This window comes from Parasteatoda tepidariorum, chromosome 2 (assembly GCF_043381705.1).
Source record: "Parasteatoda tepidariorum isolate YZ-2023 chromosome 2, CAS_Ptep_4.0, whole genome shotgun sequence".
Taxonomy (NCBI): domain Eukaryota; kingdom Metazoa; phylum Arthropoda; class Arachnida; order Araneae; family Theridiidae; genus Parasteatoda; species Parasteatoda tepidariorum.
The window spans coordinates 54136776-54154113 of record NC_092205.1 but is presented as its reverse complement, the minus strand read 5'-3'; the positions used below and the strand labels follow the sequence as shown (position 1 = coordinate 54154113).

Here is a 17338-nt window from a genome sequence, read left to right as displayed (position 1 = left end):
TTATTCGATTAACAAAAAATACGAATCATGATGCGTAATTTTTAGATTGCATAAATAAGAATTATGATGCATAACTTTCAGAATGAGTGAATGCGAATCCCAATGCCTTATTTTGAAATCACGTATAAATACGAAAATCAATGTTTGATATTATAAACCGCATGAGCAAATCAACACATTGAATTTTAAACTTGCGTGAATACGAATCACTACATAGGCTTTTAAAAAGACGTAAATACGAATCACAATATCGGATTTTTAAATCTCGTAAATAAGAATCGCAGCGTACAATATTCAAATCGCGTGAATAAGAATCGCAACACGCAAATATGAAAAGCTATGTTTGATATTAAAATCGTGTGAATAAGAATCGTGATATTAGCAGATTCCAGGCTTAGGACCTCTAAAAGGCTTGTCAGAAGCAGCGTCGTTTGAACTACGAAAATCGGATCTATCTGGAGGGCGGTTAAAAATTTGGAAAATCTTATCTGCTGCGTGTAAAAGGGAAGAAAATAGGTAAAATAAGTAAAAATGAGAAAGGATTGGTAGCTATGTAGTTTGAATTTTCTGTTTCTCTTTGAAAATCGGTGAATTTTCTGAAAAAGTGGAATACTTATAAAAAAAATGAAATTTTTAGAAAATCTGCTGAAATTTAAGAGATAAAGCTGAAATTTAAGAGATAAAAGTGAAAAAAGCGGATATCCGCTAAAAAGCGGAAAAATCTCATCCCTGTAAAAAGTACTGTAATTTTTACCGAAATGGTTTGGTAATGGGTTTAATAAAATTAACAATAAAGTTTTATTTTATAATATGAGTAAAATTTTGTTATTTGTGGCAAAATGTGATTATTTTATCATGATGGCTTGGAGCAACGGTTCCCAAATGGTGCTTCACAGAACCTTAGGGCTCCGTGGAAGATTTAAAGGGGTTTTGCGAGTTAGGAATTTTTATAACCAGTATATGAGTTTAAAAGCCTCTGAATATATTTCCTCTGATTATAGCTTTTAGAGAGGGATTCCGTATGCGGCCAAAGTGTAAGGCCGTGGTACCACGGTGTACCCGGAAAATAAATGAGGGTTGCCGAAAAGTGAAAACGATTTGAGGTCTATCATTAATCTCTTATGAATGATTTATTTGAAAGAAAACAGTGTCTAGGTAGAGTAGATAGAGCTTTAGATATCTATAAACATGAATATTATGTCCTGAGTGAATGATCTGCTAGGCTTTTAATTTATGACGGTGAAAAAAAAAGATTTTTAAGAGATTATCTTCTAAAGGAAAAAAAAGAAATATATATATATATACAACAAAATAAATAAATACAAAAAAACACGAAGAAAGTTAAGAAAAACAATAAGTTTCATTTATTGTGCATAAGATGCAAGTAAACAGAACTCATTAGATAGGTTCAAAATGAAGATAAAACAAAGGAAAATTACAGGCATATGAAAAAAGGGGGGGGGGAGAAAATAATAATAAAAAAAAATAGCAAACAACTGAGAAGAAGAAAAAAAAGGATAATTTTTTTTTAAAAAATCCGGAAAATAAAGGATATAATCTTTTCATCAGCCCACACGATTATATCCGCAGAAAAGAGTGCTTTCTGATATTGTATCAATTTTATTTTCAATAAATTTTGCTTTGGCTATATTGATACAATATCAGAAAGCACTCTTTTTCGCAGATATAATCGCGTGGGCTGATGAAAAGATTATATCCTTTACTTTTCGGATTTTTTTAAAAAAAATTATCCTTTTTTTTCCTTCTCAGTTGTTTGCTATTTTTTTTATTATTATTTTCTCCCCCCCCCTTTTTTCCCCATAGGTAAAAAAGGGGGTAATTTGTAAGGTGTGTAATTTTCCTTTGTTTTATCTTCATTTTGAACCTATCTAATGAGTTCTGTTTACTTGCAGCTTATGCGCAATAAATGAAACTTATTGTTTTTCTTAACTTTCTTCGTGTTTTCTTGTATTTATTTATAATAAAAAAATTAAAAAAATGTTTCCTTCTTTTTTCTTCCTCTAGTTGTTTTTTATTATTTTTATTATTATTTTTCTTTTCCCGCCCTTTTTTCATATGTCTGTAATTTTCCTTTGTCTTAGCTTCATTTTGAACAAGATTTGAATATCAAGGATAACTCGTTGATTCTGCACCTGGTTCGCTTCGTTTCATATATATATATGGGAATAGGGAATATATAGGGGAATCTTGGGAACGAGCTCTCTAATTCCTAAGTAACCGCAGCTCAATGAGAGCATATGGTTGGAAAATAATAATGTCGCAAAATAAATGCGAATTGCTTCACCGAAATTTATTCCATCATTAGTAAAGCTAAGCAGCGAGCGATTTGCACTAAACGAATTATCAATTCTTTGAAGAATGGATGTATATTTCTTTTAATTTTTATTTTCAACTATAATATTACTAGTTGAATCTGATTGAGAAAAAATATAACCAGTAATAAATCCGTATTGAAAAACACTAGCACAAAACGAAACCATGAACAGCAAACAAAACCATGACTACGGAACCATGACCAAAACAGAAATACATCTATCAACTCAATTAATAAAGTTAAAATAATTCTTTTTTTGCTTATGACGGTGGCTTTACGTTATTAGATGAAGGAAAACACTTAAATAGTAATCCATCCCATCAAAATGAAGATTAACTGTATTTAGTATCTTTAGGGCATAATTCTATTGCTCGACACCAACCCAGGATAGTAAAAATTTATCATAATTGAATGATTTTCTCTGATATTTGTTTTCTTTCGAGTACCTAAAAAAGCTTTTTCCACCATATGTATTAAATACGCGAGGTATATACACTGAGTGACCAAATTATTATGGCCACCTCAAAGTTTTATGCAAATGAGTTATTGCGTCACAGCGCTGCTACTAGAGGGCAAGATAACTATAACACGGGAATGCTGGACAAGTGAGTCATCAGTTATACTGTGTTGCTTGCTCAGATATGGGAAAGAAAAGTGATTTAACTGAATTTCAACGTGTTAGCAGTTGTTAATGTGTACATAGAATGGACAATCAAGCAAAAAACCGGGTCTCAACGTCAGATTTGTGGTCGTCACAGGGTACTTGAATGCTCGATCAGAAAGAGGGTAGGTCAGGGTTGTGCAGCGCAACAGGAGAGCAACAGTGCGACAAATTGCAAGTGATCTTAATCAAGGAGCAACTGTGAACGTCTCTGAACGGACTGTTCGATGCACATTGCGCCGTATAGGTTATAGAAGCAGACGACCTGTTCGTAAGCCTCTACTGTCTGCTTTAAATAAGCGCAAACGTCTCCAATTTGCAAAGGAGCACAAACATTGGACAGTAGATGACTGGAACATGGTCATGTGGTCCGATGAATCACGATTTCAAATGCATCGCGCAGATGGTAGGATGAGAATATGGAGAAAACAGCACGAAAGCATGAACTCCAACTGCATTGCCACGACACTTCAAACTGGTGGTGTCAACGATATGGTATGGGGAATGTTCTCTTGGTATTGTATGGGTCCTTTAATTCCTGTACCACAACACCTTAATGCCCAAGGGTATTTAAGCATCATCGCAGATCAAGTACATCCATTTATGTCATTGGTGTACTCTGGCGGGGATGGATACTTCCAGCAGGACAACGCTCCTTGTCATAAAGCTGGCATTGTCCTCAGAGGGTTAGAAGAGCATGACGGAGAATTTAACTTGCTTCTTTGGCCAGCACAATCCCCAGATCTCAACCCAATTGAGAATTTGTGGGCTGAAATTGAACGGGTGTTCAGACAGATGGATCCAGTACCATCGAATTTGCAGGAATTGGCAAGGGCATTTCAGCGAGCATGGTCTGGCATACCTTCTACCACCTACCAACATCTCATAGAATCCATGCCCAGACGAATTAAGGCAGTAATACGCGCAAAAGGTGGCCCAACAGCGTACTGAAGGGGTGGTCATAATAACTTGGCCACTCAGTGTATGCATTAATATATGTATATGTATTAATGCGGTTTTAGAAAGTCAAATATTCTTAATGTTCCTCACTATGTTATAAGTTTAGACACAATTATTACGTCAATCACCACACTTAACTAAGCATCATGGGCTTCAATAATAGCATGGCGAACTTTTACTTTTTTCCTAAACGAATTAGTACCATTTCTTCGTTAATTTTTCTTCTTAGTACATAGTGTATTTTGTTTATTTCAGTTAGTCCCTATCTTCAATATTAATCAAGCATCATTTGCGTCAATAATAGATAAGAAATTTTTACCTTTCTTCTTAACTATTTAGTAATATGTCTCGATTAAATTTGCTTTTCAGTATACATAACACATTAATTTTGTTTCAAATAACATTGATCAAAAATTATTTAGATTTTTAGAACTTTGTTCTAAAAGAATAATTAAGCAAAATAAACACATGGTTTCAAATTACTTAAGGAATACTTATTCGGTGATGTAGTTTACTTAGAAATTGTAGAACGATTACCTAATTAAAATTTCCTAATTAAAACCTAATTAAAATTACCTAATTAAAATTGCAGAACGATTTTTAATATCGGAGGCTAACATCCCCTTTTTAGTTACTATCTTAATTTCAGAACACTTTCAATAACAGTTCTGGAGTTACAAAGAGAGACAGGCAACCAAATTCTTCGTTTTATTATTATTATAGATACCTTATTGAAATTGTATATCACAACGAATATCTTCTTATTGATTGCAATTAAATCTCTGGAGTCGATTTTAATTTTAATTTTCATAAAATATGTTTCCATGTTCACCTCATCCATTGCTAGATACATAGTCTTAAGCGTATGAAATATACATTCTATGCATATATTAAATATTTTGCAGCATACGAGTAGTATATTTCTGGGTGCTGTGAGACAATTTTAAAACTCATCAGGGTATCGAGAGTTGGAAAATTTGGAAATACCTGCTTTAATGGATTGTTATTAGAAAAATAGCTGAAAAATGGGCTTTTGAAAACAAAGTAAAACTATTCTCGAAGCTAATTATTGAATGTTCAGGAATATTAAAAATTTAAAAAATATCTCTTTATGGAGAGAACGATGTCAACAAAACATTACTATATGACAATTTTGATAAATTAAATAATAAAATAAAAAATTAACTTAATACGTAAAGATACAAGATATAATACTGATAAAAGTTCTTAATTGCATATCAACTGTAATGTTTGTGTGAATTATAGGAAAAACTAATGAATATTTCAGGAAATTGAATAAATAGTGAGTAAAACTAAAAAAAAATTTGTTCCGACTTTTGTAACTTACCACATTGCCCTGCAAAGGATCGTAAAAACGTTCTATCAGCTGTACACAAGTACTTTTACCGCATCCACTACTTCCCACTAGAGCCACAGTCTTTCCTGGCTCTATGGCTAAATTTAAACCTCTCAAAATTTTTACATCAGGTCGACTTGGATAGTTGAAGTACACTTTTTGAAAATCTACGTAGCCTCTAACTTCATTCTAAAATAAAGGAGAAATTTAGGATATAAATTTGCAATATTAATTCATCAGTAAAATATGAATGTTAGTATCTTACCAACCGTTTGAGTTTTATTGCGCATTGTTTTTTCCTTATAAAGAATTGAAAGAATGTATCCAAATTCTCACACATCAATTATATTGAATTTTTGTGTGCAATTATTTTCTGTATAATGAAAATGATGCAGTCTCTGTATTTAGTGGCAAAAATTTGATGTTGAATTCGAATTATAAATGTATTACATGAAAATGAACACATTTCCTGTTACTTTTGTGAATTCAACGTAATATATATGTAAATACTAAACATTTTCCGTATAAGTAAATTAAACTTTGGGTATCTTTCTTTTTAGGCGTTTAAAATACATTCATGCTTTAGATAAATATAAATGTAGGTTTTTTATCTGACATTGTTCTCAAACATAACTTTTTTTAGAGTACATTTGTATGAATTAGAAGCATACTGTTTTATGAGACGTTTATTTCGCTCATAGTTTCTATGATTTTTAGATTAATGAAATTATGTTTTTTTCATTATAAAACGTTCATTTTTCAGTAAATCAAAATTATCGGTATAAAAACCTCAGAAACCATCTGACTTTAAAATATGTAATCAAAAAATGTTTGTAACGTTCATAAATCCAATAATAACACACATTTAAATATAGTTTATGAGAGATTAAAGGAAATGATTTATTTTCACAGAAGTGACAATAGGAAAGAAATTTGTTTCGACTATTAACTTGAAATTTGCAACAAAATTTTTATAATGGAGGTGATAAAAATAACTAAATTAGATATTGATTATAGAGTTGTAATTAAGTTGTTGTTGTTGTTGCACGCAATCATTGGCCAGCAGTGCTAGACCAGGTCCATAACGTTATACACCTTCAAAAAATCCAACACCGTCAATGGATCATCTGCTAAATCCTGTTTGGTGAACCCCAGGCACGTGAGGATGTGGTGAGGACAGGCCTGGTTAGAAGAACAGTTGGTACCTCTCCTATATAAAACTTGAGTTCAAACGAGTTTGAAACGGCCCCTTACTTTTTTTTAAAATTATCTTATCTTAAAATTTTTCAGTAATTACGTTCCAAAATTGCATTCAGCTGTTGTAGCATAATTTGGTAACGAATTTGTGGAGCTTGATAAGTTAGTCGCCAAATTATTAAAAATTCTTTAGAAAACTGTATTTTATTAATTTTTTATAATAATTACTGAAAAGCGTATAATTAACATAATTCAAGATGATGAAGATAATTAAAAGTACAATTTCAAATGCACATTAACATAAAAGGAGGCGCCCTGATACCTAAATGGAAATGCACGATGATGCTTTCTTGCATAAATTGCTCCCATTGTTTATGATGTAACCGAATTTACATTTTTATTGTTTTTTACAACAATAATATCTTTTATTATATACACTCTATAACAAAAAAATCGACGCATCAAGAACGCACTAAGAAGCGCGAAATCGACGCTCGATTAGGCTGGAATGATGTCGACTAGGGACGTATAGTCTTTAGCGACGAATCCCGCTTCCAACTGTGTCCAGACGATCATCGAAGACGTGTTTGGAGACGCACAGGGCAGAGGGGGGATCCTGCCTTCCCTATTGCACGCCACACCGGCCCTCAACAAGGCATTATGGTCTGGGGTGTCATTTCCTTTGGCAGCCGTACCCCTTTGGTCGTCATTAGAGGTACACTTAGTGCACAGCGGTACCTCGACGACATCCTGAGACCTGTTTTGCTACCGTTCCTTTTGCAGCGCCCTGGGCTAGTCTTTCAGCAGGACAATGCCAGACCACATGCGGTACGTGTTGCTATGAACTGTCTGCAAGCTTGTTAAACTCTTCCTTGGCCTGCCAGATCACCAGATCTCTCTCCCATCGAGCATGTCTGGGACATGATAGAAAGGCGATTGCATCTGGCACGGAATGATGACCTCGTTCGACAATTGGATCGAATTTGGCAGGGAATACCGCAAGAGACTATCCAGGAGCTTTATCGGTCTATGCCACGCCGTGTGGCAGCTTGTATCCAGACTAGAGGCGGGTCAACACCTTATTGAACTTGTTACTGTAACTCTGCAATAAATTATTGAATTGTTCTGAAATTTTAATCATTTACTATTCGGTACATTATCTTCCTATCCACCAATTTTCGTTTCAATCGAACAACTCCTTCTTGGTGCTTCGATTTTTTTTGTTATGGAATGTATTTCTGGAAAAAAATGTCCATTATAGTTTTTCCAGTTGTATGGGAAAATTATCATTTAGAGCTTTTTCCAAATAAGATGCGATTTTAAGATAAGATTGAGTTAAAAAATTTCAATTTATCAAATAACACACCAGAATTTTTCCCTGTGGAGACAGAGGATCTATACTAGGAACTCCATCAAGGATTTTAAATATTCTAACAGCGGCCAGTTTAGCGTTATTGTAGTCAGGAGCAATCGCGAAAGCTTGTCCAACCATCGTCATTCCAATTAAAGCTCCTTGAAGGACCCTGTTTTAATAAGAAAATAAATTAAAACTAGTCAAATAATACCCAAATGAAGAATAGGTGTACTTTGTGCAACGTATGAATAAATCAAAACAATGTGAATAAAGTATAAATAAGAAAAAATATAAAAAATAATACAAAAAATAAACATACTGATATATGAACAAGAATCTTCCTCAGTGTCAAAGCCAGAAACGTGTTCTCCAAACTAATAGTTCAGGTAATAAAACTCAAAAATGAAAGTTAATGCAAAAATTGGCGGGAGTTTCTTCTTTGCACACCTTTTTTTAGTGCTGAACATGAATACGCATTCTGTGATCAAGCTTTTTTTCAGGAAATATGTTGATAAATATGGAGGATAGGGCCTCCCACTATCCTCCAATATTCATACTTTTTCACAAACCTTCCCCAAATCAATCTCTAGTTTTCAAATACGTTGTTAGAAATTTTCCTTCTTGAGACGTAAAAAAAAGATAAAAAAAAGACTGGCTTTTAGAAGAAAATAATTTTTTGGAAAGCAATTTTGGTCGCAAAATGAGGATTCATGTTCAGCTCTCCAAAAAACAAAAAATTAAAACTCCAAGTGCACAAAAAAAAAGAAAACTCCCGTCAATTGTTCGTGGTGAAATCCTTTATTAACTGGACTTTTAGTCCAACGAATTTTTTTGTGCTTCGCACTGAAGAAGGTTCAAATTTTTCGAGCCGTAATTAGCATGCTGCTTTTGTGCTTTTCTTTCAGCTTCCCCCACGTTGTGTTGGTTATACCATATACTTTTTATGCATCCTATTTACGTATCCCATATATTTTCTATCTTACAGTTAAGCGTTTTAGTTATATTAATTTAAAGTGTTTTAAACCAATAAGCTAAACGTGAAACACATTGAGTCCATGTACAGAAATTAAGTAAATGTATAAATTTTATAATTAGTTTAAACAAAGTTATGCCATTGAAATTAATAATTTATCCAATGGAAAGTCTAAAATAAATGCATATTATGTCCATGCACTGATTATACTTTAGCATGTGTAAACTAGGATTTTTCATATATATTTTAATGCTACAAAAATTTAAATAAATATGGACACATGCATTGTATTTTTTCAACTCTGTTGTACAAAAATACTGGGAAGCTAGAAAGCTAATGACTTAGTTACTAAACCCCTGAGATTTGTAAATAAATAAATATTTAAATAAATAGATATTGAATGCTGAAGTAATAATTAAATGAATTAAATGAAGCATTTTAGTTCTTTAAACTCGTTAAAAAAATGCTTTACGTTAAATCATTTCTAGAGTGGTCAGAAGTATATGTATTTTCCTGAAATCAAATGTATTGAAAATATCTTACATTAAGAGGTTTTCATATTTCAGCTCTTTGTCAGCAACTAGTATCGATCCATAATACAGAACAGCAGCATACGAAAAAGGATTCAGTGCTTGGGCAAAACCATAAATAAATCCTCTAATATGCGCCATTTTCCGAGAATTTCTAAAACAAATAATGAAAATAATAAACTTAATGTATTTTTCCGTTATTATTCGAAGTGCACTGAACTGTTATTAATGATTTGACTTTAGTTCAATGTTTAGGTATTATAGGCTAAAATAAAAAAAAAATGATCTGTGCTAAATACAACAATATAAAAATAGTATATAAACTGTGGTAACGAGATAAGATTCTTTATTGTCAGGAAATTTGTTGTGAGGGACAACTTTTTTTTCTGGGATCAGAGCCAGATTATATTTCGTCAAAAACAAAATATAAAACTAAATTTGAATATTGTTTCAGTGGTATCCAACCAGTGAGCAATATTCCTAGCATACCGAGCATTAGCAACATACAGCCAGTGAGCATTAGCAACATACCGAGAATTAGTAAAGAAACATGATCTCAGGCATCCTATTTCAATAGGATGCCGGTGATTGTGACACATGTGATAAATAATACACTAGTCTCCTATATTATTACTTTTTTTCTTTCTAACAAGTGAATTATATTTAGTTATTTCATTTAAATAACTAGTCTGTTTAAGGAAACTATGAAAGCATTGATATATTAAAATTTTCTATGTATTTGCTGTCTGATTTTTAAAACGTGTTAAGAAATAATAAATATCTGATTAAATACTTGTAAAGTATCTGCATGTTTCAGGTTTTAAAAGTAGACGTGACCTTCTAGCTGTAATGAAAAGGAAGAATGGATAAAAATAAATTGGGAAGTCCTAGAATTTTTCATTTCTAATTTTTCTTAAAAAAATTAAATGTTTATAAGAAAACATCTCCGCTTTACAAAGAAAAGGAAAAAAAAGAAAAAAAATTAATAAAAAAGCACAATTTGAATAAAAAATTCGGTATTGAAAAGCATTCATTAAATTTGTTATAAAATTGCCTTAGCAGCATTTCATTTATATTATATTATTTAACAACGGTTTTACGACAATAACGTGTCCTCTTGCGTAATCTCATAAATTTTCATAATAATGTATTGGTTTTTCTTCATCTGATGAAGAAACTTTGCATTAGTTTTCGTAAAGATATCTGTTTATTTTGCATTTAAGCTAAAAATAATAATAATTGTTTTGTGTTATTAAAAACGCACTTGAAAACTTCATAGCTATAGCAGAACATAATTAAAGCAATTATTGGTATAAACTAACTTGAGAGGTATCAAAAGAGCATTGCAGAACTGGCGGTAGAAATTTTCTTCTTGATGCAGAGATGCAACAGTGCGAATGCTTTCTATTGCTTCTATTGCTACCTAAATATTAAAAAAATAAACACGCATTAAATAATGCTTCTAAATGTATGTTTAAGCAAGCATTTTAAAATATAAACTAAACTATTTTTCTAGAATTTTTTGAAGCGTGAATATCTTTCACAAAATAAATGGAGGAAGAACATATTCTAATCACAAAATTAATTATTGGATTTGATCAGTGTTTTCCAAACTTTAATTTCTCACGATAAAATCATAGCAACATTTTTTGTATAAATCGTATATTTTATTTATCTGTTTCAAATGTTCAACACATTTAATGATTTCTTTTCTTAAATGTGCTAAAAAAAACTTAGAGAACTATTTTAACTACGTACTGTCCGCAAAAAAAAAAAGATATCACCCTGAATAACTTTCGTTCTAACGATCCGATTTTCACGAACTAAGTGTCAATCTTAATGGTTCCTGGGGGTGACCTCAAATATGCTAATTAATTAGTGCTAACTATTAATTAAGTTACGAAATCAGACACAAAAACGTACTTTCTCTGAATAAACATATATTTTTTTTTACATATTTGGAATCTAGACACTTGAATTAGGGGGGGTAGACAAAATTTTAAAACAATTGGGTCGTAAATTGGGTTGCAATAAAGGTTTATATATTTGGCGATAGTCCAGAAAACCGCCAAAAAAAGTCGCCTGCGCAAATAAATATTTTAAGATAACCCTTGACTGATTCAAAAGAGAAACGCTTAATTTTACTAGGTTGCTAGGCAACCAATTTCTGACTGTAAAAAAATTGAAATAATGTTTTGTGATTGCTCTGAGAGGTTTAATTAATAGTTAATAGAAAACACCTCGAAGTTTCTAGGCAATAGACAATTTTTAAGTTCATTTATGTCCAAAAAGCAAAAAAAATAAATAAATAAATAAAATAAAAAATTATTTTAATCTCTTTTGAAAAGAAAATTTGAATCGATTTATAAGTTTTCAGAATTTAAATACATGAACTTTTTATCTGATATTATTTAGATTATGCTATTTTTGCTATGTTTATTCGAGGATTTCATACTAAAATCAAATTAACATAACTTATAATAGCTATATACAAAATTTTAGGGATAATGATTTTTACAGCTTTAATCGAGTCTTCTAGGCATGAAAGTTTGAAGGAAAAAAAAGTGCATGAAAAATAAAATGTAGATTGTATAGTAATTCTAATGCACATTCACAAGGTTTTCTGTAATTTACGATTTCTTTTTTCTATAACTCAATGAATTGCTGAATGTTTAGTGGCATTTTAAAAACATTGAAATATGTTATGTTTAAGAATAAGATATTGAAATAATATGTTGCATATTGTATGATTCATTGTTTAAAAAATTGCTTCATTTTGCTAGATATTTACGTTACATGGTTTTCTTTGGATAAAGATGATTAGCAAATAGCATCCACATGTTTCGATACATTCTGAAACTTACGTTCGCAAATTCACCATAAAATGTCGCACAGCATATTCTTCAATTACGATAAGCTACATTTACCACCAAATACTGCTACTATGATTATTTTTGTTATATATATATCAGATATATATATATATATCTGATATCTATATAACAAAAATAATCATAGTAGCAGTATTTGGTGGTAAATGTAGCTTATCGTAATTGAAGAATATGCTGTGCGACATTTTATGGTGAATTTGCGAACGTAAGTTTCAGAATGTATCGAAACATGTGGATGCTATTTGCTAATCATCTTTATCCAAAGAAAACCATGTAACGTAAATATCTAGCAAAATGAAGCAATTTTTTAAACAATGAATCATACAATATGCAACATATTATTTCAATATCTTATTCTTAAACATAACATATTTCAATGTTTTTAAAATGCCACTAAACATTCAGCAATTCATTGAGTTATAGAAAAAAGAAATCGTAAATTACAGAAAACCTTGTGAATGTGCATTAGAATTACTATACAATCTACATTTTATTTTTCATGCACTTTTTTTTCCTTCAAACTTTCATGCCTAGAAGACTCGATTAAAGCTGTAAAAATCATTATCCCTAAAATTTTGTATATAGCTATTATAAGTTATGTTAATTTGATTTTAGTATGAAATCCTCGAATAAACATAGCAAAAATAGCATAATCTAAATAATATCAGATAAAAAGTTCATGTATTTAAATTCTGAAAACTTATAAATCGATTCAAATTTTCTTTTCAAAAGAGATTAAAATAATTTTTTATTTTATTTATTTATTTATTTTTTTTGCTTTTTGGACATAAATGAACTTAAAAATTGTCTATTGCCTAGAAACTTCGAGGTGTTTTCTATTAACTATTAATTAAACCTCTCAGAGCAATCACAAAACATTATTTCAATTTTTTTACAGTCAGAAATTGGTTGCCTAGCAACCTAGTAAAATTAAGCGTTTCTCTTTTGAATCAGTCAAGGGTTATCTTAAAATATTTATTTGCGCAGGCGACTTTTTTTGGCGGTTTTCTGGACTATCGCCAAATATATAAACCTTTATTGCAACCCAATTTACGACCCAATTGTTTTAAAATTTTGTCTACCCCCCCTAATTCAAGTGTCTAGATTCCAAATATGTAAAAAAAAATATATGTTTATTCAGAGAAAGTACGTTTTTGTGTCTGATTTCGTAACTTAATTAATAGTTAGCACTAATTAATTAGCATATTTGAGGTCACCCCCAGGGACCATTAAGATTAATACTTAGTTCGTGAAAATCCGATCATTAGAACGAAAGTTATTCTATATCTATTTTTTTTTTGCGGACTGTACATTTAATTTCGTTCTCCTCGAAAATTGAGCTCCGACGACGCACATGGCAAACTCATATGGGTGATTCTCACAAAATATGACAATTCACAGTCTCTTGCTCCAAGATCAAATACTGTACTACTAAAGGAATTTTCTAAAAAATTTTTAGCAAATAGCATTGCTGTTAGCAATTTAAAATTAATTGAATATCAAAATGTCATTTTCCTGTTATGTCACAAGCAATATTTCCAATAATAACTAGCTTCAAAACTTCCCATACATTTTTCAATATCTAATTTTTTTATCTCAACCATTGTAAGCATTTCTAGAATGTATGTAGAGGGTATTATTTCCAAAAACTTGATTGAAAATAATTTTTTCTGTCAATAATTTGTTTGTCGCATGAAAATCAGCCATTTTCCTGGCCACTTTCTTTTAGTAATTTATAACCAAAATTGATAACTCAAGAAATCAATATCTTAGGTTAAGACTGATTAACGCGGAATTTGAAAAAAAGTAGAGTTTATTCAATAAAAGTATATTACAGAATGAATAAGAAAAATTATTTAGAATTTTTTAAGTTGAAATCTTTTTTAATGTCTTTTAAGTGTTATTAAAAAAGAAATCGAGGACAATATTTAGATTTAATGAGTACACGCATGAAATGTTTTACTTAAATATTTCATGCAATTTTATTGTTAAAATTATTACCTTTGATGCAGCCTCTGTTCCAGCCTTTTCACTTGTTGAATGACCTGATACAACTCTTCCTTGAAAATAAGCACTCAAGAAAATGAATGGTATGAAAGCCAATGTTACACCACCAAGTCTCTGATCAAACCACATTGCCAGAATTAATCCAAATACAAAAGTTGAAAGAGCTCGAAATAAGGTTGACATTCTTGAACCGGTGGCCTAAAAGTATCAATATATGTAATAAATCAATTTATACTAATCAATATTTAAAAGCACACGCAATTTGAATATTAAATGTTATATAATTTTTGTTACATTTTTCCTTTGTCTATGTGAGAAATGTGTTAAGCACTACACCGTCAACCATGTTGGGTGAAAAATTGAAGCAATTGCTGTTACAATTGTAATAAACAACCAATAAACTAATACTAATATTCCTATTTAATAAATTTTTATTAAAAGTCATATTTAACAATTACAATTAACAGTATTATTCAATAAATTCTAAGCCATTAATAACTATTATTAAAATATTTGACATTTGATTTGATTTTAAATTTTTAAGCAATTAACTTATAAGTCTTGTTGTTGCTGCTGTTGGCGTATGCCTGTTAACGTAGAGGGGTGCGATTGTTCTTGCTTTCCCGAGGCGCCATCTTTGGCCAAGAATTCGACTTCTGCGACACCCATACGTCACACCCGTTTATAGGGTGTGACACATTCATACATTCATTCATTCATCTACGGATCGTAATTTTGACCTGAATCAGAGAACGATCAATCTCCGATTCAGTACCCCCAGAGGTCTTGATTTGTTAAGGAAACATGGAGGACTTTGCGACTCGACAGATTTAGCATGCATCAGTCACCATTTTACTCCAGGAGGAGTCAACTTATAATTTCTAAAAAAAAAACTTATTTAACAGTAATTTTAAAATTTTGTATTAAATGTGTACCTAAATTTTTTTAAATTTTAATACATTTTTGTATGGAATTAAATAACTGACTGACAATATTCGTTTCAATTAATAATTTTTTAATTTTTTTTTTAAAGAATTCAAATAAATTTACCCCTTGAACTTGTGAAGCATCTGACGTCAGGCGAGAACAAAGAGCACCAACACTGTTTTTAGAACTGTCGAAATAACTCATATCCTGTAAAAAAAATTGTTTTGTAATTAATGAAAAGGAATTTTAAACTAAGCTTTAAGCAGTGAATATATATTAATTACAAACCTGAGTAATTATCTTGGCAAACACCATTTTTCTTAATCTTGAAGTTAGTTTTTCACCAGCAACAGAAAGCATAAATATCTGAAAATAGATCACAACATAAGTAAAATATGAAATAAATGGTAACTTGTAACCATGCAACAATAACACATTTATTAGTTTGCATGCTTATTTTATCATTCTAATTGCAAAGACTTTAAGATATAATAAATGTTTCTCAGTTTTAATGTCATTAGTTTTTAAGTCAAAGATTTTTTTTTAAATAAGACTAATTAATTTTTAATTACGATGAAATGAAGGATGCCATTAGTATTAATAGAGTAAATAATATTCCTTAGTTGTTTGATAACTATAAGAAATTTAAAGTATTGGTTTTTGCTGCATCAGTAACAATTGTTAACAATGCATTTGATTTTAAGTAATCCATCAATATGACGAGTTTTATAGATTTGAAGGTGGTTAGTTTTAGTAAGCATGATTACTGACAGTTTATTACAATGGCTATAATATTAAATATGGCTGAATCAATGAGCTCATGTAAAAAATAGGAAATGAATAAAAATATTAGTTTTTGAGTTTAGTCTTAAAATATTACCCACCTTTAGATTATAATGAATCCACTCATTAATTACGAGGTCTGAGATAGTTTTTTCTATATCATAGTTGTAATGAATATTTTTATTTTTGGAATAAGGTAATTAACGTAATTAAGTATTTAGAAATGATAAAAAAGTGAAGTATAGCAGTAAACTATGTGTCATTAAGAATGAAGTTTATTTCCATACCTGTAGAAAAGTGCAGATAAAAGATGAAATTCCTAATGCCACAAAGATGAGACACCAAAAGTTAGTTTCTTCAGTAATTTGATCAGATGGTTTAGCTAAAACCTATTAAAAAATTTAAATTGTCAAAAAAATATTTTTGCAAATAATTGCAGGCACTACTTTACGAGAGCTCTTTGATAATGCTATACAACAAAGTCTGAATGCAACAAATCCACATCTGTCTCTAAAGCATTCTGGTAAAGAAATAATAATTCTAAAATAAAAAATAACTATATAAAAACTTTTCTAACTTATGATACTATATCATCCAAAACTCTGCAAAATAGGATTAGAAAATGTCGTTAAATTTTACATTGACTTTTGATATAGTTATGTTTTAAGCTACTATCTTAAGTAACAATACTTTCTCCAATAAAGGAAGCACACGCGCGATAGCGTCAGAAGTACAGAGTGGTTTATAATACCAACTTTTAGGGATATAAATTTCAGTAAGAATAATGCACGGCAGATTCCTGTATTTTTAACCAGTTCTCGTGAGAGCATTCAATGTGAATGTAAAATGTTACTAACATGCATCGAGAACACAACAATGCGTAACACTTCAATTTTTGGAGGCAGAAGGTGAGGTCAATGAGGAATTTTATCGTTGAATGTTTGCAGTTTATGGCAAAATCTCCCTAGGACAAACGGTTCGGATCAAATGTTGTGAGTGTTTTCGCGGTGAGTGTACATCAAGATTCTGCCAAACCTCATCTTCAAACGCACTTATTTATTAGGAATTGGTAACTACTAAACTCAGTGGCGCGACAACCCATAGAGGGCCAAGACCTACTGTGCCTATCTTAGTTTTCTTGATCTTGAGTTCTGCGACGCAGGAGCAGATGTTCGGTTAGGTGGTCAGCCGAATGCGAAACCCCCAGTGCTTAGTTCCCAAGCATGTTTGGCACTCATTTATAGACTCACTGAAGGGATGAAAGGCTGAGTCAACCTTGACCGGCCCGATGATCGAGCCCAGGACCTGTGGCACGCGAAGTGGAGTGTGAAGCGCTACCACTTATCCACCGGGGGTCAGAATT

General features: G+C 31.1%; 1 protein-coding gene across 1 annotated transcript in view; it reads right to left on the bottom strand.

Moving 5' to 3' along the window:
• The window catches only part of LOC107453349 (ATP-dependent translocase ABCB1), a 50572-nt gene that overhangs the window by 6369 nt on the left and 26865 nt on the right, over nucleotides 1-17338 (bottom strand). Inside the window, exons 16-23 of the mRNA XM_043045621.2 lie at nucleotides 16263-16364; nucleotides 15481-15558; nucleotides 15316-15399; nucleotides 14260-14463; nucleotides 10690-10790; nucleotides 9381-9521; nucleotides 7877-8033; nucleotides 5305-5502 (exon numbers count right to left, since the gene is read on the bottom strand). Coding sequence (XP_042901555.2) covers nucleotides 5305-5502; nucleotides 7877-8033; nucleotides 9381-9521; nucleotides 10690-10790; nucleotides 14260-14463; nucleotides 15316-15399; nucleotides 15481-15558; nucleotides 16263-16364 — 1065 coding nt within the window. The remainder of the gene's footprint in view (nucleotides 1-5304; nucleotides 5503-7876; nucleotides 8034-9380; nucleotides 9522-10689; nucleotides 10791-14259; nucleotides 14464-15315; nucleotides 15400-15480; nucleotides 15559-16262; nucleotides 16365-17338) is intronic.